Source organism: Lathamus discolor, chromosome 14 (genome assembly GCF_037157495.1).
Source record: "Lathamus discolor isolate bLatDis1 chromosome 14, bLatDis1.hap1, whole genome shotgun sequence".
In the NCBI taxonomy this organism is placed as follows: Eukaryota; Metazoa; Chordata; class Aves; order Psittaciformes; family Psittacidae; genus Lathamus; species Lathamus discolor.
The window spans coordinates 11446048-11469968 of NC_088897.1; the positions used below are offsets into that span (position 1 = coordinate 11446048).

General features: G+C 52.2%; 1 protein-coding gene across 2 annotated transcripts; it reads right to left on the bottom strand.

The window, feature by feature from the left end:
* Positions 1–9354: 9354 nt before the first annotated feature.
* DYNLL2 (dynein light chain LC8-type 2) lies at positions 9355–16469 on the bottom strand. Of its 2 annotated transcripts, XM_065694606.1 has the most exons (3): positions 16325–16469; positions 12864–13002; positions 9355–11234 (listed from the first exon to the last, which is right to left on the bottom strand). In XM_065694606.1, the coding sequence occupies exons 2-3, from the start codon at positions 12993–12995 to the stop codon at positions 11097–11099; spliced, it is 270 nt and encodes an 89-aa protein (XP_065550678.1). In that variant the 5' UTR covers positions 12996–13002; positions 16325–16469; the 3' UTR covers positions 9355–11096. The 2 variants fall into 2 exon arrangements, with proteins under 2 accessions (XP_065550678.1, XP_065550677.1); XM_065694605.1 differs by lacking the exon at positions 16325–16469 and having other exon boundaries at positions 12864–13016.
* Positions 16470–23921: the final 7452 nt, after the last annotated feature.

Sequence of the window (23921 nt, forward strand, 5' to 3'; positions counted from 1 at the left end):
GCTATGGCAACGCGGAGCACTTCCGGGGCGGGCGGCAACGAGGCCGGGGGGAGAGAACGGGGAGCCCCGGGGCAGGGCAGGGGCCGGGCTCCGGCCTCGAGGGGCCGCCGGGGCAGCAGGAGGGGCCGAGGGGCCGGGAGTGCGTCCGGCAGCACAGGGCCTGCGGCGGTGTCACCATCACTGCATGGACACCATCACTGCATTGACACCACCACAGCGGCGTCACCCTGACAGCGTCATCACCCTTGCGGCTGTGTCACCCTCACTGCATTGACACCACCACAGCAGTGTCACCATCACTGCATGGACACCGCCACAGCGGTGTCACCCTCACAGCATCATCACCCTTGTGGCTGTGTCACCCTCACTGCATTGACACCATTAGAGCGGTGTCACCCTCACAGCATCATCACCCCTTGTGGCTGTGTCACCCTCACTGCATTGACACCATTAGAGCGGTGTCACCCTCACAGTATCATCACCCCTTGTGGCTGTGTCACCCTCACTGCATTGACACCATTAGAGCGGTGTCACCCTCACAGCATCATCACCCCTTGTGGCTGTGTCACCCTCACTGCATTGACACCATCACTGTGGTGTCACCCTCACAGCATCATCACCCTTGTGGTTGTGTCACCTTCACTGCATTGACACCATCACAGCGGTGTCACCCTCACAGCTGCACCACCATCATGGTACTGCCACCATCACAGTAATGTCACCCTCACAGCAGTGTTACCCTCATGGCCATTCCACTCTCACATGCTGCTGAGCCCAGGAAGGAAGGGGAATTCATGATGATGGTGCAGCAGGACAAGCACAAGCACCTGCCCCAGGCAGCGACTGCAGCTCTGGGCCTTGGGGCTGGGTGCCATGACCATGGGGAGCACCACAGCAGGTGGCACTGCCTGTCCATACCATGACCACAACACCCGGAGCCATTGGGACTGTGGCTCAGTGCTCCCTGACTGGAGCAGGAGCCCTGAGAAGCCGTGCACTGTGCTCCCCACGGAGCGGTTTGGGGGGGTGCTGTGCAGGTTTTAACCATCGTGGACACTCAAGTGTTTCTTTAAAACCAACTGTAAGTGATGGATGTAACGTGGAATCAGAGCTGCTGAACTGTCACAGGCTGTTCCTGTCGCGCACCCGTCGCCCTGGCCCAGATCTGTCTGTACCTGGTTGAGGCACAGAGATAACAGGTTTACAGCACTGGGGATACGAGGGACTGGTAGTTGGGAAGAGAAACGTGCCCACCTTACGGATGCTCCTCCAGATACGATCTGCACCTCGCCTGGAATTCATTCCTTACATCAAGAGCACACCAGCCTCCTGCCACTTCCTTGTGAAGAGGATCCCAGGAGAGAAGCCAAGGACTGAAAGGCCCCAGTTGATGAGGAAATGCACTTGATCGGGACCGAGCCAAGCCTGCTGCATGTGGACCGCTGCCAACACAGGGATCTGCATCACCCAGGACGGAGCAGGAGAGCTGCAGGATCAGGGCACGGTGTCCTCTCCTTCCGTGGCACAGCCAGGCAAAGCCAAGGTCTGGAACCTCAGTCAAGAGGCTCTTACCCCTGGTTCACCTCACTTTACCTTCCCTTCATCTCCTTATCAGACTGAGCACCTCGAGCAGGAAAAGTACATGCTGTGCCACCAGCGCTGTGGCCTTGGCTTTCTTCTTTGCCCTGGGGCTGTCTGGTTCTAATTGTTGTGCTTCTTACCTTTATCATTCCATTTATTATTTGTTCCAACAGGCCTCTGAGGCAGTCGCAGCAAAACAAGTAGCAAAAAGACACCCTCAAGCGTGTTAATATTGTGCAAGGATGATTTTAGAGCACTCTCTGCCATCTCAGCCCAGCCACTGCTCTGGGCAGCGCAGCTGCTTCATAGCCTGTAAATGCCATGGGAGGCAGCATCTGGAATAGACGCAGGCAGGGCTGCGTTGGGATTGAAGTCTGAAAGCCAGGAATGTCAGCGTTGCCTTCCCAACTTCTCTATTTGGCGTGAAATTCCACCAACCCCCCACTCGGGGACCTTTTTGGGGCTTGTTCCTTTTGTCACCATTTTATTTTGTGCTTTATTCTTTTTAGAACTTTTAATACGTATTTAAACTCTTCCTTTTTCCTTGTCCTGTTTCCAAAGCGGTGCTGCAATGTGTGTTCTGACAGCAGGCTCCTGCTTTTGTGATGCCCTCATAAATCCATGACTGAAAGCAGAGTGACACTGCTCATGGGTTTAGAAACCAGCCCAGAGCTGGGTAAGGACGCTGTGGGTTTAGGGAATTACTCCACTGCAGCTGATGATGCTACACCAAGGTACATTTTATCAGTGTTTGCTCACCCCTCCAAACCCCCAAAGGAGAGCAAACGTGGTGAGGTATGAGGGAAAGCAGTAGAAGTCCTCAGCTGTTAAAACTCTGCTACTGTCATGCAAATACATCTGGTTCAGTAGCTCAGAAGCAGACTTCAAAGGACACAGAAGTCATTAGAAACACAGTTCAAAGAAGAAAAGTGAGCAGCTGGTCTGGGCCATCTGGTTGGGGACATAAAATGGGCTCTTTCTTCCCCAGTCAGTGTATGACATTTTCATTAATCGCAGGAGCATCTTAACATTAACCAAGATAATGCCGTTCAAAATGTAAGTCTTAATAAATCATCAAAACTGTTGTCTTAGCAAAGCTACAGTCCGGTCTGATCCTTCCTCCCAGCATGCCAGAACTGTGATTTTAAGTTGGTATTTTCAAAGCAAATTAGTGGGAATTGCATTCCTCAGGCTCCTTTGAAGGTCTCAGGGAGGAATGTGGTCAGGATTCCCCAGGCTGTGGAGGAATCACCTTCTCTACTGATTCCAGAAGCCACCTTTGCTTTAAAAACATATGGAGGAGGTGCCCTCACTTGGACTGGTTCCATCCCACCAGCGTGACGGTGCTGGGATGGGTCTGAGCCCCAGGACACCCCCCAGCAGACATCTCAGCCAGGGCAAGTTCCAGCCCCAGTGGTGTGAACAGAAATCCCTGGTTTAGCTGCTCTGATCTCAAGGCCCTCAGGAGCTCCTGGAAGTTGATATCCCTGTTGAATATATGGATGACTTCCTTGAAATTCAGGCAGGTGGTTTGATACTGCAGGGATGTGACAGCTGCAGGGGGAAGCCAAATTAAACAGGAGCCACAATGGAGAGCTCAAGGGCATGGCAGATACCTGCTGATTTTGACAAAGTGATGATGACCTGGGAGCTGCTGCTGCTTCTCCTGCCTCCTCCTCGCCTTGCAGAGCTGTCAGCTCTGTCTCTTCCTGTAAAAGGCAAAATGGATAGAGTTCATCTTCATGTTATTGCTCTGGGAGCATACCTGGCCCAAAACCTGCATGAGAATTCGGGGGTTTTCAGCACCAGGCTTTCCCAGATGCCACTGTTTCCATCAATCCTGTCTTTGCTGGTCTTTCCTTGGAAAAAGGGATGCTTGCAAAAGTGTACATGCAGGTAATACACCCCTGGGACTGGGATTTACCTGCACCCTGCTACACATCTACCATTCCCCATAGGCATGTGCACATTCAGCCCCCATACTTAGTGGGTGTCTCCCAGCCTTTCCAGCTGTTCTGCCAAGCTGTGGCCAACTGAGAGGACAAACAGCACTGGCTCTGGGCTTGTTTGCCACTGAACAACAGACAAAACTACTTAAAATCCTTCCCTGATCTCATTCTCTCCTGCAAACGACTGCTGGGTTGTCAGGATGTTAGTGCGAGGCAGCAGCAGAGACTGGGACATGATTTCATAGTGAGGGTAATTCCTCCCCTGTAATAAGGGCCATTGCAGCCAAGCCTGGTACAAGGACTTGGTTCCAAGACTTTGGGAACACTGCTACTGCCTTCATGCTCCTCTTCCGAGGATTTATCCTCCCAGAGCTGGCGAAGCTGGGATGTTTCCATGTCTGCCTTTCCTGGGAGATGGTGGGGACCCAGGGGACTGTGGTGAAGCCTGCCTGGTGTGAGCAGAGCCTGCAAACAGCTCTATAGAACACAGCACAGACTCGCTTTTGGAGTTCCAGACCTAAATCTGTTCTCATTAGAGATTGATGAATTAACACAGAAAACCTACCTGCCAAGGCCCGCGAGGGATGAAGGAGCAGGGGCTGCCGTCAGTGCCGCTGGGCTGGAAGCTCTGTGAGGAGCGAGGAACACAGGACCCGAAATCACAGCGACCTGCTGGGAGTTGGAACCGCCAGCAACCTGCCAGGGATACACACCAAACATGAGCTAATCCCAACAAAAATAGGAGTGAAATCACAATTCAGATGCATAATTCATGTGCATAATTTTATCTCCGCTGGATATTCCCCAGGGATGTATTCTAGAAAATGCTTGCTTTCCCCTCCCCTCATCCTTCCAAAAGTGCCGTAGATGCAAATCATTGGAGGCAGGGAGGGGTAGGAGCTCTGCTGGGTTACTAAATCAATGCTAAATTTGTCCGAGTTTCTAGCCTATGCCTTGGCAAGTTATGCAGATTGAAGCTGTTGTAGAGACACGCAGCTTGGAATAATCACAGGATTTTAATTGCTTTCATTGTGAACCCCAGCTCCTGATTGTATCCGCATGGAAAACCAACAGTTTGCACTTGCAACTGCTAAAAATGTTAAACAATAATGGCAATTAAGAGATAATTATAGTTACTCGGAAGCCCGGGTTGGAGATAGGGCTCCAAGAAGACATCCCAACCGACCAGGAAGCGCTGCCCTGTTTACTGCAGACCTCAAGCTGCTCGTTCTGTGATGTGAGATCTGCCAGATTTAATTGCTTAATGATTTTCTATAAAGCATTTAAGTCCCCAGTATCTTCAGCCAGCCCAGGCTCTGCCTGAACTGCGCTCGTCAGTGCTGGAGGACAGTGGCAGTGTCAAAGCCCTGGCCTGGCACCCGATGCGTGCTGAGTCACCTAATGGGTTTCTGCTGCTAATTACAACACTGAAAAGGTCCTGAGACCCCTGGCCAGGGGGACGGCAGCACCCATGGGTGGGTCTCTGTTGAAGGGGGACACATGGGTGCTGTCTCTCAGTCCCTCCACAAACCATGGTTTCAAAGGGAGCCTTCGCATTGTGGGTCCAGGTTGAGCCCATCCAAGCTGACCCAAAGGGCACAGAGTAGCAGACACTTTTGGCCCAGGCATTTGGAACCCTTAAGAGAAGTAAGGGCTTTTAGAAGTGGATTTGAGAGGTTTTGTCCTCGCCAAAGCATTCTGGGCTTCCCTCAAGAACAAAAAGGCACTTCTTTCTTTCCAGAGCCATGTTCCAGGCCGGGTGCCAGCTGCCTGTGTGCAGGCTGCAGCAGAGGCACATCCCAGCTCCATGTCAGCCCTGGGTCCTTTCCTGCCGGAGCGGCCCCAACACAACCAACAAGGAAACCCCGCGAGACGGGCACGAGATTAAACCCCAAACCTGTAATCAAACCCTTGGTGCAAAGAGGTTTGTGTAAGAAGGGATTTACATTCCTCTGACTCAGCTTCAGCAGCTAAAGCCTGGGTCACGCTGTGTGTGCACCCTGGAGCTCATCCCTGCTGGCAAACCTTGGGGAAGTCCTTCTATCGTGCCTGAGCAGCACCTCATGCTGCTCACCCCCCTGCTGCTCATCCTGGCTGGGGTAAGACAAGGGAAAACCCTTCCCGATGGCTTCAGTGAAGTGGGGCACCCACACAGGGGCTGCTCAGGCCAACGTGCTGGTGGGAGCACACATCCAGCTCTGCAGATTCCAGCCCCATCAGTGTGTAGGACTCAGCAGCCAGGGCTGCAGGAACAAAGGGTGCCTTTCACTGCACTCACCCTGCACGGGGACTGCTGTGCTGAATTCCTCGGATGCTTTTACGGGCTGCAACCAATGCACAGGGAGAGTGCAGCTCCCAGCAATCTCCTCCCCCTGAAAGCACTCCATTCACACCCGGGATGGAAGGAGCTGAAAGAAAAGGCCATGCATGTGTTTAAATGCAGGGCGGCCGAACTGCATGGGGGGGCTTGGATCTCTCCCCAGAAGCCTCCCTGCCCAGCAGGCCAGGGGCACAGGCAGGCAGGGTCTGGGCAAGCAGCTGAGCTGCAGTCAGGCTGCTCTGCAATGGCCATAAATCAATGGAGATGTGTAAGTAAGGGAGGGAACAAAGGACATGGAGAGGTGCCATAACCGCTGGCAGCCACGCCAGAGGATGGCGTCTGAGGAAAGCCTCTGACCAAGCCTGCATGGGATGAGAGCTGTGGTTGAGATGGGATGAGAGATGGGGAAACTGGGTTTTCCACCAGGCCATAGCAAGCTCTGTGTATTTGATCTCAGTCCCCAGCACTGGGACAGAAGTGGATGGTGGGGCCACTACAGCAGGCTGTGCCCACAGGCAGGAGGAAACAAGGTACATCAGGGCTGGATAAAACTGTCCCTCCAGCTTAACCCAAGACCACATCCTCCTGAGAGCAAAGCAGCGCCTGGGGTTGCCCCTGCTCATGCTGGGCAGCTCCCCTCTTACCCCCCTGTGCTGGGTGCTGAGACCACTGGTGCTCAGTGTGGAAGAAGCAGAGTGCCTGCCTCCTAACAGCAGGGCTGCTGAAGGCACTGACCTGACAATAAGCAGTTATTTGTCTCGTTGGTAATGAGTTATTACTCAGCCTCAGTGAGACATTGCCTTAAGGGAGGAAGCATCTGATCATCTTTTAATAAACACAGTTGACTCCTGCAGCTCCTGTATCTATAAAGCACTCCGAGACACATGGCTTATGCACAGACACTGCTGCTATGAGTCACAGTCTGGGAAAGGGTGTTGGAATCATTGCTCAATAAATAGAACAAAGCAGGGAAACTTCGAGTGGGCAGGGATGGCACAGCCCTGCTTCCTTCCCCACGTGCCACCGGCCTCCTAAGGACTTACCCGATGGAGACTGAAAGTGAGATAAAAATCATTTCCAGGTCTTCTCTCTTCATCTCAAATCTCCCACAAAAGCACAGAGAGAAGGATCCATCCCCTGGGTACCACATTCACCAGCAGCAGGCTCTGCTTCCGCGTGCTTGAGGCTGGATGGGAGGGAAGGAGAGCACTGACACGCAGCCTGGGTGCTCCCATGGGAGCAGGGTGCACCGCCCGGCCCATGTGCAGGATGCCCAGGGTGGGGAGGATGCTGCCATCACTTTCTGCCTTCCTGGAGGCCGAAGTGGTCATGGAGAAAGGGAAGAACATTGTGCCACAGGCGGAGCAAGGCTGGCTCTTCCCTGCTAACACCTTCTCCTGGGGCGTTGCACCATGCTCCCTCCACAGCATGACTCCCAGATCATGGCTAGCAGTTACACACATGGAGCACAGCTGCCCACAAACAGCCTGCCTGCTCTGCAGTGCCACAAAGGCCACATCTGGAAGAAATATTCCATGTGAGGGATTGAATAACTTGGCTTGTACAACAGAAAGTAACGGGACACTCTCTCCAACCGCAAACCACAGTTACCCACAGCAAACACACATGCACATCTGCAGACACTGCCCTGCACCCAGACCCCCACCCACAAGCATTTCAGGCTCCCCTGCAAGCAGACATCTTCTGAACCTTGTAAAGCAAGGCAGTAACATGGACTGAGTTTACACTTCAATGGCATTTTGCCCAAGCACATCTGGAAGCAGTTTCTTTCCCTGGATACATACCTTCCAGCCAGTGCCCCACATCCAGATGTTTCCAAACACCTTCATGCCCCTCTTGAAACTGAGCAGCCATCCTGGGGATACTGTTGGCTCCTCCAGCACGGGAACAGTTAATGCTCAATGCAGGACACCTGCGCCTGGTGGAAACTGGAGACAAAGTGAAGCCCAGCAATGGAAAAAGCCAAAGCCAAAAGCTGTGTCCTGCAGCTGCTGGGGAGGCCGAGGGGCAGGCAGCAAGGACAGAAAGCCCCATGTTAACACCTCTCATCACCCACAGCCATTTAGAGAGAAGCTCTGGGTAGCTTGGGGCAGTTTGTGTCTTCCAGGGCTACGCAAGGGATGGATTAGGGGGAAGGCTGAGTACACAGTGTCCACTGCAGGGCTTAGGGGAGCTGAGCAGGGCTCAGTTTCACTGCCTAATTGCTAAGGGTGTTAGAGCTTCTCTTCCCGAGCCTGAAGCAGGACTCCCACTGCAGTGACACATCCAAGGAAGCACCAAACTCATTTTCTACTCACATGTGTCAACTCTGTCCCTCCAGCCTGGGCAGGGCCCCCCATCCCTCCAGAGATGGATTTACAGCAGCACCAGACACTGGATTCACAGCTGGAGGGGGGCTTCCCCCAGGTGGAACTGGAGCTGGGAAAGCTCCTCACCTCAGGTTTGGGTGAGCCCTCCCAGCTGCACTTGCTTTGACTAAGAGGCCCCTGCACCAAAGGGACCCAACCATCCCACAAGGCTACAGAAGCTTTCCTGGAGCTGCAGCGTTAACCCAGACCTAACCAGGCCAGACCTGCTTGAACCCTGCAACTACACTTACAGCTAAAAGGCTGACTGGGACTAGTGAGGGAGGAGCATCATTCCCAGCTTCCCCAAAGGAGAAACCACCTCTGCTTTTCAGCACTGCCAGGCGTGGGTTACAGCAGATTGCCTGTGTGTAACAGCCACACTGCTGCCTGCTCAGGAGTTTAGGGTTCAGCCCATTTTAGAGCTGCTTTGCATGAGTCATGGTTGTCTGCAGCTCAGCTTCCCCTCCTTTCTCATGCTGGTGTTACTGTCCCACAGCAGAGCTGTTACACTACAGTGCTTGGCAGGCGCCCACAGCGTTTCCAAAATACCAGGAGGCCACAACCCCACATTTAGGTTGCATCAGGAGCAAGATAGCAAGCTGAGGGGGTTGTTTAAGGCCAAGCCCACAGTCCCTGCAGTGCTGGAGGCATTAAATATACACCAGCTTCAAGCAACCAGCAAGAGTTTTAGATCTCACCTTTCTACTGAGCACATGAGAGGAAGCCTGAAGGGGAATCCTGAAGGGGAAGCCTAATTCCCCGCAAAGTAGAGAGACAGCTCAGAGTATCCAGGAGCCAAGGCCCCAGCTGCTATAGCACCTCATTTGACTGGGGTCATTAAGAGACTCGGCCCAGAACCTGCACATCCAGGTTACTGGGCACAGCAGCATCCCATCAGGGCTGCAGCAGACGCACTCCCCTCAGTCCCACTGTCTGGAGCAGGGTTGGAGGCAGGCTGCAGGTCAGCACCAGCAGATTGGCCACACGCACTCCCCAAGCTGAGGTTCTCCCCCTGCAGACATGCCTCCTTCGGGTCATTAGCACCTTCAAGGGCAAAGAACTCACTGCTCACCCTCTGTGGACAAGTGCTGGCTTTGCTTTGGACAGCCGGTAACGAAGAAGAGACTAGAGGCTGTTTAAATGTGTCAATTCACCTTTAATGTTTGAAAAAAAGAAAAAAATAGATGGTATTTGAGCCATTGCAGTTATGAAGGGAACAGATTCTGCTCCACGAGAGACCGTGAACAGATTCACATTAGACTCATGCTTGGAAAAAAACCAAACCTAAAACATTCTCCTTTCAGACCCAGAGCGGAGTTCTGAATAGACGAAGACCACATGAGTGCCCCAGACAGCCCAAGGCACATTACCCCAGTGCAGACATTTCCATCAACGTGAAGTTATGACAGCTACATTCTTTCTAGTTACAACATTGTTCTATCGATATTACAAAATTAGGCAAACTTTGGATTTTGCACAGAGACAAGAAGGACTTTTACTTCAGGAAGTCATCAACCTGGGTCAAGTCTTTTCACAACAAAGAGATCCCTTCACTCTGCTCTTTTCCCCCCAGCAATGACTTATTACCAACACAAATATCATCTCAGTGACACAACTTAGGTGTAACCAGCCTAGTGATATTGTCTATGCATTAGTTAACAAGCCAATAGACCTGATGACAAGCACCAGGTATTTACTTGCCTTCACACAGCATTTCTCCACACCCAGATTAAAGAACTTCCTGCAGCATAATCCAAAAGTCAGTACATACTAAGACAACATCACTGCTGAACCTATTGGAGACCAAGACACTTGTCTGCCTTTGAAGCAGATGTCACATGAGTTTCCTTCACACAAACATCACATGTAAGTTTAACTTCTTGGTACTGTGCTTTAAGAACAAAAGCAGATATCAGAACATGGAGGACACTCCTCCAGAAATAGCTTATCAGCTACAGAACATAAAAAAAAAAAAGGAGACAGTGGCCACTTACAAGTCTTCCACATGACTAACTTGCTTTAAGGAGAGCATCAAGTTAAGGCAGTGTTGAGACAACTGGCTAAGAACATGCCAAATAGAGCTGTTGTCAGTAGTCACCAATTTGATATCCTACTCCATTGCAGGGATGGGCCATGTGGCTTTAGATCTCAGCATCAAGGTCTAAAGACTTCAGCCACAGGATGCCACTTTCTGCAGGAAGCAGCAGCTCAGGGGGATGGCTGTTGAAGTCTTCTAGACCAGGCTGAGTTGCTTACAAGTCTAGGTCAATGTTTCAGCAGCGCCAAAAATACAGTGACAGACACTGAAAGAGAACACCGAGGGTGCCAGCTGCAAGCCTGTTTATCACAGTCCGAGGTGGAGTTCAACTTGGATGTGAAAGCCACATAATCAAGAGCCATCCCACCAGCTTTCAGGGAAGGTCTAAGTACCTGCACTGAGGTTACTGGGAGAGCCAGCTCTCTACAGTCTGCAGAGTGGGTACAGAGGCTCACACTGGCTTTGCTCCTCTTTACAAGATTAACAGTCTAATAAAACTTGGTAAGGAAGTCAGGATCTTTTGGCCTGCCCAAAGAAGTTTTCCCAGCCTCAAAGAAGGAGTTACCACTGAGGGAGCTGTTGTGGAATAGTTTTATTTCTTCCCACGTAAAGGCCATTGTTTTAAGCATTTACAGGTTTCCTAGTGCAATACAACCAAAAAAAGCAGTAACAAAAAAATGCCGCCTTCTTCCCAGGCAACTAAACAGAAGTAGATTTTTACTGCAACATATACACATTAAATATAGTATACAGTCCATGCAGCGGCATAGCCATGTTAAAGGGAGTCGTGGCTTCAGCCATCAGTGCATTACAGTCCGAATTTCACTTGCTCCTACTTCCTATCCAGACTTGAAGAGAAGAATTGCAACCTGACCCAAGTAAAAATAGATGAAGTGCTTTGTCTCGTGTGTTACATAGCTGCCAAAGTTTCTGCCAACAATGCAGTGCCAAGTTGGGTTGTATTTCTTGTCAAATTCCTGAAGAAAGAGAAGAGAGGCATTAAGGCCAAGAAAGCCCACATGAAAATAGTTCTAAGCACAAATTCTTAGCTGGTTCTGTCCACTCACTATTGCCTCTCCTCCCACCTCCAGCATCTTTTGATTCCCCACTGCAAGACACTGTCATATTAAGCAATCAGACTTCTGCACTGGATAGTTTGAATGATCGAACACAAGCAAATCAGCTTCTGAGACTTGGAGCACCCATCAGCCCTGGCAGAAAGAGCAGACTCAAGAGCTCTCCTTGGTACAGTCTATTCAAGCCCTGTGTGTAGGCTTGCTCAGGGGAATATTTCTCCTCTCCCATTCCAAACCCACTCACAAAAAATAAGGTTCTGGCATGTCTGTTCCAGCAAAACATTTGAGCTTAAAGGTCACCTAAAATAAGGAAGGAGAAATCTGGCTTTTACTGTTTGGGTCTCTTCACATAAAGGAGAGATAATGCACACTGAAAGCAAGCAGGCAAATTCACAGGCCAGGCAGCACAGGGAGAACCTGAGAGGTCCAAGGTGAGCAAGTTGAATGCTGGCTTAATAGTCTTCTATTTAGCAGTTAAGATGGGGTTGAAGACCATTTTCTTCCCTCTAGTTAATACACAACTTCCAAGAACACCCTTTCCTCCACAGAGACAGAGCCAAAAGAACAGACCAAATGTTCAAGATTAAAGCCAGTGTTAGTCCTCAGACAGCAGCAAGACAGTTTGAGCTCTTTGCAGGTAACCTTCAAAGTAAGGAAAAGGCTTTCTTGCCAGGGCATAAAGGGCCATCAAATTGCTTCCCTCCTCCCAACACACTCACAGGAAATAAAGGCCCGCTTCTTTTCAGATGCTTTTTTTGTGCCACTCACTCACTTTACAGGCTGCATTGCCCCAAGCAGTTTGAGAGAAGTCTTGCCTCAAAGTGATCAGAGAGGTTAGGAGACACCCTTGAATCCTTTCTACTCAAGCTTAGATTACAAGCAAGGCTCAAAAGCCAGGTGCCAGGACTGCACTCTTTATGAAGGCTTCCTTCAAAAGCTCTTTGCCTGACCATTCAGAGAAATGGCTACAGAGAGAACTGACAGCTTCCCAGACACCATCAAGCATGAGCTCCTGCACATGGGGAGACACCTCTTCCCAAGCCAGGGCAGCTGCCAGCAGGTTTTTAAAGCAGCACCTTGCACAATCCCACCAGCCAGCACAAGGCCCCATCCTCCTCCACACCACCCACCCCAGAGCCAGGAACACAGCAGGAAGAACTGCACGTGCACAGCTGCCCACTTCGAGTGAATCAGTAATCCCACCCTGCACTGGTACTGCAAGTGAGGCAGCAGCATCTCTGGAGCAAGTCCTAAACAGAGACTGCAGCCAGCTCTTTCTAGGCTGGCAAATCCAGAGGGACAGCACTCAACATTGCTCAGAGCTTGCCAGAGCTCTGCCATAGCCCTTCTCTGACCTTGGAGAAGTCATTCCATCCTCTTGGGAACAGCAGTAAAAAAGCCAAGAAGAAAGCACCTTCTCCCTCCAAACACACACATACCAAACCTCAGACACTCAGGCTCACAACAGGCACACATACTTAAGAGCTTCAGGAAGTCTCAGCAAGAGCAGCCCCCTCATACCGTAGTTACCTTCTTTATATATGCTGCAATGTCCTTTTCTATGTTGTACTTCTCCATTGCCTGTGTAGCACAGTCCACAGCATCTTGCTGCATGTCCTCAGACATGTCCGCATTCTTGATCACAGCCTTTCTGTCAGACATCGTGAACCTAAGACAGAACATAGAATCCTTTAATTCCTTCCCAAGACAGGAGAAGCTTCCTGTGCATCAGAGGTTGTCCTTTCTATGGCACGCTGCGTCACAAGCAGATACTACAAGCCCCCTGTTACGGCCAGGGTGAGTTCACAGGGTAGCCTACAGTAGTCCCTTGTAGGCTAAGGTGCACCTTACAGCTGGAGCACTGTAGCACTGGCACTGTCTGGAGGTTACATCAAAGATAGCCCAACATCAACACCTGCATTAAATCCATGCAGAAAAAGCTTACTGTGTGGGAGGAGACGGGATCTGCAGAGTGCCAGAACCCTCCTATAGATCAGTAGGCTAAAGCCAAGTTTGCCTTCCAGGAGCACCAGCAGTTTGGAGCATCATCTGCTCAGCGCCTTGCAAGATCTCAGACTGCCCATCACCAATAGGGAGGCTCAGGAAGCATATGCTGGTAGCAGCAGTGCTTTTATTCCACCACCATCCCCGGTGTTATAGTTACCACTGCTAGTTTAGCCTGGAAGGAGTGGTGTTGTTCCACATTCAGCTCATCATCATTCCCTCAACCTCGCTGCTGCTTTGCCACAGAAAGCCAGACTTCAGCTGTTCCCATGGGATGAAGCTGGTCTGACGAGCTAGAAACAGGTTAACACCATGCTGCAACCTAGAAACAGGGGCAGGGGAAGCAAGCCCCATGACAGAGCTGGCACAGACAGGGCCTGGCAAAACAGCCTCCTTTTTGCTCTCCCACCTGAGAGGCACACCACAGATGCCAGACACCAGCATGCCAGTGCTAGTAAAACTCAAAAGCTATATACTACAGCTGAGCATGCAGCCCTCTTCACTCTGTGTTAGTTCAGGTGTGTCATACCAGTCCCTGAAGCCACTTGCACATAGATCTGCCATGGCCTTCCCAGGGAGACATGAAGCACTGGGAAACTTCCTGCATAGTCCATTATTATTGCAGAAAACAGAAACTGGGCAATCCCAGCCCTGCAGCCTTTCTTCAAGCAAAGGCCACACACTTGCCCTGCAGAAGGAACCCTGTGTAGTCCTGCCTTCAACAGGCCCCTGGCCCCCCCAGCCACACAAGGCCCAGGCAGGAGGCATGTGTTTTATCTGGGGGACTGGTCAAGCAAAGGTCTTCACCAAGAAGGACCACAGCTGCTCACCTTGACAGCAGCTCTTGCCAGAGCATGTTAAAAATGTGGGAATAAGCTCCCTAATGACAAGGAGTACCTCCAATTAAGCCTGCAAAGCACCATTAAGTTTCCTAAGTCTTTTTACAGTGCTCCAAGTCTTGAATGATACTACCAAGCATGTTTTGAAATAGTGAAACTACACATTTTTAGCTCTACTGGGGAGTGAAGAAAATCTGCTGCAATGATCACTTCCTGGAATAGTCCCAGAAAACTGAAGGAGTAGCTTTGTTACAGCAATTAAAGAAGCCTGCTATCCAGAGAGAAAGAGAATCCACTTACATAATTGCAGCCCTATGATTACAATACTTCAATTCTTCACTCTGCCTGCAGTTGAAGGCTTCTATTGCAACCTTAATTTATACGGTTTAGATACAATGTTTAATAGAGCAGTGCTATTAACATACACTAATAGCATCAGGAGGAATGACAGGAACTGAGCTCAAATGCCAACAGAGAGCACACGCCCCTACCACAGTTCTGGAAAAGCCACCTCCAGGCAAGTTGTTCCCCTCCATGCTGTGATTTAAGCTGGGGGCCAGAAAGCCCAGCAGGACAACACACAGCTCACAACAGCCCAACCAACCGCCTGTAGATATGGATTCACTATCCAGGAACGTGGCAATCTCTTGGAAGAAGTCTTCTGGGGGTTCAGCCCACAGGAAAAGGGAAGTAGTAGAAATCCACTCGTGGATCATTATCCCAGGAAAGCTTCTTTAGGGGAAGAAGAGAGGCAAGCTCTCACACACACCAAGCCTTCACACACCTCTGCTACACGCAGAGTTCAGAGGGCCATTACATAACCAGCCACAGAGTGACCTGCAAAAAGCATCTTCCTTCCTCATTGTTTAGGCAAGGAGCATCTCAGTGCAGGCCCGTGCTGCCAAGGGCCAACAGCGCCATAGAAAAGGAGAACGATTCTCCTTCAGCAGAGTTGCAAGTGCTGCCCTCCCCAGCACCACCCTGCTCCAGGGCACAGCATCCTTCACAGGCCAACCCACAGCAGGGGCTGGCAGCTGACAGCACTGCTATAAAGAGGGTCCCCTGTACCCATTGATGGGCAGGGAGCAGCTCCAAGGGTCACCCCATTCAACTCCCCTGCACAACACAGGGCAGGACCACAGTCCCGGCTCAATACCCTACGGGATTACAGAGGCATCCTCCCCACAAGCATCCCAGCAACACCACATACACCTCTTTTCCCTAAACCACAAGATCATGGCTAGCCCTCAGGGCCTCACCACCTGAGCCTGGCCTTCTCAGATGAAAACCACAAGGCCTCTGTACCCAGCCCAGGACAGGACAAGGTTGGGAGGGGGAACAGTACAGCTTCAGCAGCCACCCCTTCCCCAGCCCAGGGCAGGATGCAGTCTGAAGGAAGAAAAGGCCATAGCCCCAACAGCCATTCCAGAGCAGGATGAAGTCCTGGGGGAGGAGGGGGAGATCAGGCCCAAATCAGCACCCAACCCTTCCCTCACCAGGGCAAGATGAGCTCTTAGAAAGAGTGTAAGAGTCAAGTCCAGCATCCAACCACTCCCCCAGCAGGACAGTGATGGGACTTTGAGAGCTAAATGATGCTCAAGATCAGCACCCGCTCCTTCCCTCACCAGGACAAGATGCAGCTTTGGAAATGGGACGAAACACAAGCTCCCACACGCACTCTTTCCCCCAACGGGCAGGACAGGGCCCAAGCCCAGCACCCATCACTTCCCCACCAGGACAGCACGGAGCCCGAAGGTGGCGACGAGGCCCAAGCCCAACACCTACCATTTCCTCAATCACGACCCTATTAAAGGGGTGCGGCACAGCCCCTTCCCCACCACGGAACAAGGGGGGCCGGGGAGACGCTCCCAGGAGCCGGGCGCATGTGCAGGCCCGAGCCCCGCGTGACCTTCACGGGGGGAGCCCCAGGGCCGCCCGAGGCAGCGGTGACCTTGCCCGGAGCGGGGCCGGCAACAAAACACCGGGGCGGGGCGGGCTCCGAGCGCCGCCGGGAGCTCCCTACAGGCCGCAAGCGCCGGCCGGCCAAAGCCGCGACCCCCGCCTCCCTCCCGGCAGGCCGTGCAGCCACCTCTTCGCCAACGGAGCGACCAGCACCCAGCACCCGGCTCGGCGGAGAGCGTCGCTCACCTTCACAGTGACAGGGCCACCCGGGGAGGGCGAGGCACGGCTCGGAAGAGGAGGTGTGAGGAGGCCCGGACCCGCTCCGCCTCAGCCCGCTCCGCTCCCTGCGCCGCGCCGCGCGCTCTGCGCCTCACCGCCGCGCCGCGCTCAAATACCGCCCCGCCCGCTGCGGCGCGCGGCCCGTCGCTTCCCCATTGGCTACACCGCCCGGAAAGCCGCGCTCCTATTGGCTGAGCTGCGGCGCTACCCGCCGCCCTGGCCCGTCCGCCCGCGCTGTTCTGCCTACATCCTATTTCATCCCACAATGCAGTGGGGCGAGCGAGGGGCGGGGCGGGACCCGGCGGGGGCGGGGTTACCCCGGTGCTGTGAGGGGACGGGCCCGGGAGCGGTAGGGACCTCGCAGAACCGGCCCCGGACCCCCCAGAACCGGCCCCGGGCCGCCGATCCCGGGCGGGCTCATTGCTGTGGAGCGGTCTCTGCTGCCTTAGGGAGCCATGGCTCCTCTGCGGGAATCCCCTCTGCCGTGGGGAACCCGATCCCGGGGTGACCATGAGCCTCTGGGAGGGGCCGACTGCCTCGGGTAGACCTGATGTCCTTCGGGGTAACTGCTGAACTCTGTTCCCCATGCAGGACTGTGATACCCTGGTTTGCATTACTGCTCTGCCTGAAGTAAAGCCGTAGTAAAGCTCAGCTTCCATAAGTCAGCAGGTGCCAGTGCCATCAGAGCAGGATGAAGTGTTGCGTATCCACCACAGCACCCCTGTGGCAGGATCCTTGTGGCCGGCAGGGCCTGGCAGTCAAACCTGATGCTACCGTTGTGTGCACACCTCAGGGTGGGAGACGGCAAAGGAGACTCACGCTCACAACCACAGCGCTGGGGCTGGCAGCGAAGGAGCACCCAGCAGGATCCTGGCACGCTGCTGCGATGCTGCTGCTTTGGCCCCTTGGAGCTCCGGGCACGCACCTGCCCCATGGGCCCATCTGCCACGGACACCAGCCAGCCCCTGCGTGGGTTGCTCCATTTCACCTGAGCAGAGGTGCCAAGCGAAAGGAACCACCTGAAGAAAACCCCAGCAAAACACAGTCCCGGTTCCCGGGTGTGAGCAGTGGTGAGATGGAGATGGTGCTGCCTGCGCTCCTCCGGCTCGTAATGAGACCAGTGTTAATTGCACGCATAGCCTTGAGAACCAGGTACTGAAATCTATCTAATGTGATTGCTCAGGGAGGACAAGCCTACAGCTGGTATCAGCACTCAAGGGAGAGGCGGGAGTTCACTCCATGGCTGTGTATTTGCCTCCCAAGCAGGCAGTCCATGAATGGGCTGATCCTTTTTTGCTAATGAGATGGGTATTTCATGGTGTGACCTTTGCAGCCTCTGAGGTACTGGTCAAAACTCCCGCCAGCAAGTAAGATATTTACTATTCCCAAATTTCCCTGAGCTTCAGCGGTAAGATTGCAGGAGCCAGAGAGCAGCAGAAAAAGTGAGGACTAAGGCTGCACTAAGTTTGTAAACCCAGTGCTGGTGGCACAGGACCTGCCTTCAGACAGGTAATATGAGGGCATCAGCATCCCCTCAGACCCCAAACACATCAAGTGCATCACTTGGGAATGGCTGTGGCTCCCTGCTCTCCGCCTGGCACCACACACAGGAGCAGTGGACATCCCATGGCAGCACCAAGAGCTGCTTGGGCCGAGAAGTAAAAGTGTCAATAAGTAAATACACAGCCAGAGCAGAGGGCTGGGCTGCAGCCATCAGATTGCAGCCTCAGGCTTAAACACAGAGATCCCTCTGCATTGCTCTGAGAAAGAGCTGATGCTCTCCCTGCACCCCTGGAGCAGTGTTTTTCCTGCTTTCTTCTGCAGGTTTTCCCCACTCCACCTGCAGGAAGGGGAGCGGGCAGTGCCCATGCTGCTGGGATGCAGGCGATGCCCTGCACCCACTGACATGCTTTGGGTCAACACAGGCCACCCCAGCTGGGCCCCTGGCTTTGGCTGGGCTGCATGCCGGTGTTAATGCAGTAACTGGCTTAGCTACAGCCCTTTATGAGCTCCCATCTCAACAACAGCAGGAGTAAATATTGTTATAGTGCTGTTTCCAGGGGCTCTGGATGGCTGCAGGGGGCTGAGGTGCTGATCCAGGGGCTGAGGACGGGGGAAAGGCCCTGTCTGGGCACTCAGTGATACACAGAGCAGTCTCCAGCATTAGTGGCTGCTTCTGTAACCCCATCCCAGATCCATCCTGCCTCCTTCCCCAAAGAGTCTGCAGCAAGAGGAGGTGGAGGAGCTGTACTCCTGCCCAGCACAGCCTGGCTGTGGCTTGGCACTGCCCTTGGCATGTGGAGGAGCACAGCCTTGATGGAAGAAAGTGCTCCAGATGCCAGGGAGGGAGCGGCATTCCTGAATGGTGACAAAAAGCGTTTATTTAGAAATTCCTCTGAGTCACTATATAAGGCACTTCACAGGGATTCACAGGAAAAGGGCCTGGCAGCGAGGAGCCGTTTGCCATCTAAGGCTCTGCTCCTTCTGCCCTGTGGCCACACACTTCCCATGGGACACATTTCCAATCCCAGGCGATTTGAAGTCAAAACCCACAGACTGCCATAAGAAATGCAGAGGTCTGGGATCCAAAGGCTGGGAGTGTGGCTGCAGCATCCCACAAACTGTGCATCCACCCTGCACCTCCACTGTAACACCCCTCACAGGAGATTTTTCCTCTTACTTAATCTAAACCCACTTTGCTATAACTTAGCCCACTACCTGTGCTCTGCCCTGCCATGGATGTGGCACACTGATGTATTTTGTAGCATGCGTCTGTAGTAGACAACTGTCGAAATGTCACCTTTGTCTCCTTCCCTCGTGTCTCCTTGTGCTTCTCCAGGCTCCAGCATCAGTCACTCTCTTTTGCCAATAATCAATAAAACCATCAGAAGTAGAGAACCTTCTTTTATTAATTCCCCTCCTCACTCTCCCCACATGTTCCAAAGGATGTGTGTGAGCACCAGGCACCCTGGAGCAGAGCCACCGCTCCACACTAAGGGAGATTTGGCCACTTCATCATATCAGCATAAACCCTCTCTGTCAGGCCCTGCCTGCTGCAGCTGGAGCACGAACATCACACGCTGCGGGCACTCTTCCTGTCTGGTGACATTGCAATCACCGATAATCATCCTCCTGTGGCTGAGGCATCGAGCAGGGAGCCCGCAGCTCCTTGCAGAGATGTGCTGCAAAGCAACTGCACTGAAAGGAGATGTAAGGGTGAGAGGGAAGCACTGCCAGCAGCTCAACCCGCACACAGCTCCTGCCACGGGGGAGCCTTGCAGGGCCAGACCTCTCACAACATGCAGTATTCTCCCCTGCAAGTGACAGCCCATCCACGAGGCAGCCATGGGGTGAGCTGGATCTGCCCTTCCACAGGCTGCAGTCCCCATCCACCAGCTTCCCAGCTGCTGCAGCCACATCCTCACCTGTTATTTTGTACCAGGGGTTGATTGTTTTGGCAAGTGCTTTGCAAACTGCATGAGGGGGGGTTTGTGATCAGTCCAGTGCTGTGCTTTGATCAATCTTGTCTGTGAAGCAGTTTTCAGCGCCCTGGTTAATGTACGTTATTGTCTCCCTGAATCCTGCTATAGAACCTGAATAAATCCTGTGGAAAAAGAAAATGTCCTACAAAAGGAAATGTAAAACTCCAGCGAGGACCTGCAATGCTGATGCTGAGGGTCTGGTGACCATAAACACTCAATATAAGACCCCAAGTCCTTCAGTTATGGTTCACAAATTTGGGATGATAAAGTGTTTTCACTACTTGCCATCCTCTTTGAGGCACAGATCCAGTCTGGGTGCATTTCTGTCTCCCATGAGTTACTCTCACATCCCCTAGGGAATGGGAACCACGTTCTCCTTGTGCCTCTTGCTCCGAGCACCTCATCCATGCCTAATCTACAAAGGCTTTCAGTCCAGAGTGCACAAAAACCAGCCCTGGAGCTGTCCCCCAGCTTCCCCAGCCGGGAAGAGGGCCACTACCCATTATTGCTGCTGAGATCAGTGTGTCTCAAACCCCAGACATATCCTTGGGCCATGCAATGCCCTGTCCCCAAAGCCACCAAAGCCCTTTGGTGTCTCCGGTGTGCACAGAGCTATTCCTCATGTCTCCTGTTGGATCTGCCCTGGAGCAGTGGTAGCTGCAGCGTGGCACCACGGCAGGGCAGCCTGGGCTCATCTCCAAGGCAAACGGGCTTAAAACTGTGACAAGCTGTAGATGGCTTCTTGTCTAACGTCGCTTTCCAAGAGGTAGTGCGTTCCTTGGCATCCTGCAAGTGAGGTAGGAAAAACTAATACTAAACCACTTGTGAGCCTTATTAATATGTATTCAGGTCATCTGCTCGCTGCAAGTTTTTGCAAGTGACTTGCGGTGTGCAGCTCATGCAGGAGCTGTAAATAAGAGCCTGGAATCTCAGCGGGGTCCTATTAGGAACACAACAACTGCCTTTGTGCATGCGGAGGGACGAGGGGTGATGCAGCCCAGCCCTGGCTCCCAGACCAGCTGGGTGCAGAGAGCTGGGAACTCTCATCAATCTGACCCATCCTGAAGTGAGAGGTGGCTTTGGAGACAACATAAACAAAGGAATCTGGCCCTACAAGGAAGGTCCTACAAGGGGCCCTGCCTGCACATCAAAGGCTTCCTAAATCTTTTAAGGCTAGAAGTGCTGTTGGGATCCTCTACTGCACCCTCCTGTGAGCCACAGGGCTCACTAGGGTTGGTTTTGTGGTTGAGCAGATCACAGCATTGCTTTCGGATGAACTGTGGGTGCCAAGGCAATGCCAGGTTGCTTTGGGGTGGTTGCAGGTTTGGGGTTTCCTCCTTCAGCACATCCACAGCAGCCTCTCTGTTTCCTCCTTCCTCCCCTGCTGTGAGCATGGGACCCTGCTGCAGTCCCATGGGGTGTCCCTGCTTCAGGAACCAGCTGGGAAACCAGTGTAAATTGGTGCTCATGCATGGAATAGCTCAGCAGTTACGTGCACGCTAACTGGGCATTCATATGCAAACCAACTGTGTGCCCATGCATGGACTAATGGGGAATTCATGCATGGACTAATCCTGCACTTGTGCATGAGCTCACTGTGACTCTATGCAGGTTCACAGGACCTTTTTGGTTGCTCCAGCGCTGGTCAGGCACTCATGCACCTCCAGGGCACTCATGGTTGAACTAATTAGGTGCTGATGCACTAATTGGGTGCTAATGTATGAGCATGTTGGGTGCTCAAATGTAAATGAACTGGGCACTTGTACATTCACTGATGAGACACTTGTGCATTAATTAATTGGGCACTTGTGCACGACCCAACTGGATGCAAAGCAGCATTCCCACACAGGGCAGGGAATCCCACCAGCGCCAAGCATGGGATGGTGCAGCACCACAATACCCGCTGAGCTGGTGGTTCTGTCTCCCCAGCAGCCACACGGGAGCTGATCTCACACCTTCCCCCGAGCTCCCCAGGGTGTGGGAAGCAGCTACTGCCACACAGACAGCTTAAACTCTGTTCTGGCACAGTATAAATACGAGCTGCTCCAAAAGCAGGCGAGAAGGTTTGCACGGTGTAGAACGATTTAGGTCAGTCTCACTTCTGCAGTGATTTATTTAAGCTGTAACAGTTCCTGGCCTGCGTGAGGGAAAAAATGAGGGGGAAAAAGAGACAGAATCCCCCATATTTACACTATTTTTCTGTAATGTTTATGTTGCAGAAGCTACAGGCAGCACCATTTTCATCCAGGCTGGCAGACGTTTCCACTACACACTCACATTACTTGGGGTTGTTCTTCAAGGTAGAACAACTTACTAAGCTAAAATCAGCCCCTAAAAAGCTCCTGAGTGGTTGTTTCTCACTGGAAAACACGTCCCGTCCTTTGATCACTGCTGAGGCTTTACCAGAAGTGATCCCGCAATGCTAAAAACGACCATTGTGAATGGATTTAGTTGCACTGTGGGTGTAACTCTGCAAACCCACGAACAGCCGTTAAAGTAGGACCAGAAATGAGGGGCAGGCACTGGGGGTGATGCCTTGCAAGGCAGCCCTGTATATAAATGTATATTTATACAGGCAAGTGTTCAGAGGCTCAGTGACAGCACCAGCCAAACCTTCCCTGCCCTCCTCACCAGCCCGGCCTCTCCTCTTTTAATGCTCTCACTGAACCCCATGGAAGGAGCTGCAATGCTTCATCCAATCAGTAATGGAAGTTTCCTACATCCCTGAAGTCTGTAGTATCTCTCTGTATATGAGGCCACGAGGGATTTTGTTTTAATTAGAGGAATGCTTAAAGTTACTCTGCCTATTGCTTAATCTGCTGTGGAAGTACAGCAAAACACACCCGAGTTGATTTATTGGGGTGTAATTCACTCCAGGGGCTGTGAGTGCATCCCATCCCCTGCCTGGCACCCCCCCAGAGTGGGAGTTACTGGGCAGGATCACATCCAGTGTGAGGGGTGCTGGTTATTCATGGCGAGACAGGGAGAAGGTGTCAGGAATGCACTTCATGGCAAAGGAAGAGGAGAGGTTTCTAGTGAGGAAACTTGGCAAAGCCTGCAAAGGTGGTGGTTGGTAATGGAATGTGGCAGCTGCTGAGGTCCCATGGCAAGGAAACATCCGTGGAGGAGAGCAAACCTCCGCACAGATGGCATGTGTCCTTGGGAACAGCTTCGGTGGCCTCAGATGGCTCTGCCTCCGTGCTGGGCTCCACGCAGCAAACACATTTGTGCCATGGAGCACTGGGGATACAGCAAGTTCCCCAGGCTCCTGTGAGCACCCAAACCCCTCTCGTTCGTGTAAACCCACCATGTGGGTGTCTGGAAAGTGCACTTCCAGTTCAGCCCAGTCCCACCAGTGCTCAGGGGGCACTTTGGTCCATCACAGCATTCAGCTTGTGTTTAATTCCCAAACAGGCAAGCAATCGGTTAGCTGCCTTCTGCTGTGGATAAGGAGGAGTAAAATGGGGAATAATAACAAAAAGAAAGCCCTGAAGAGAAAAAATACTCACTGACATCTCTGATGCTCTCAGAGGAAACAAAAGTACACAGAGGCTCTGCTTTATGTGTGCCCATACAACCGGGCAGCACACATTCATTGTTCTTTCTTCCTCTGCTCTTAACAGTAAAAAAGCCTCACAAGGGATAGCCCAAGACCATGGCTGTAAGCCTGATACCATAAAAGACATGAAAATCGACTTGGTTTTGCTTTGCCTCACATAGTTTGGTGCAGAACAGCCAGTAGCAGATAACCAGGGTGCTTCCACGCCTCATTTCTGACTACATAGTCTAACTTGCTCATTTAAAAGCAGTTGATTTTACCTTTTACCTTTGCCTTTCTCAGCTGTTCATATGGAATTATGCACATCAATGAAACACTTCGAAAAACTTCAGCTGCATTTAAAAATACTCCGCTTGAAACATATTTTAATGCCTTTCTCACTCATTCTATTTCCTTGTATTAAAATAAACTCAGCAAACCCACACTGATGCCACAAGGGCTGCATCCTGGTATCACTGAAAGCCCGAGCTGAGGAGGCAGCAGGGATGGTGGCATCGCTGCCGGCAGCTCTCTGATGGAAAGC

What these genes read in the sequence shown, in the direction of transcription:
- DYNLL2 (XM_065694605.1), bottom strand. Translation starts at nt 13,016, where the DNA reads ATGTTCTGTCTTAGGTTCACGATGTCTGACAGAAAGGCTGTGATCAAG. An exon ending in TTGCAGCATATATAAAGAAG is followed by an intron (nt 11,235 to 12,863) that starts GTAACTACGGTA and finishes CTCTTTCTTCAG; the next exon opens with GAATTTGACAAGAAATACAA.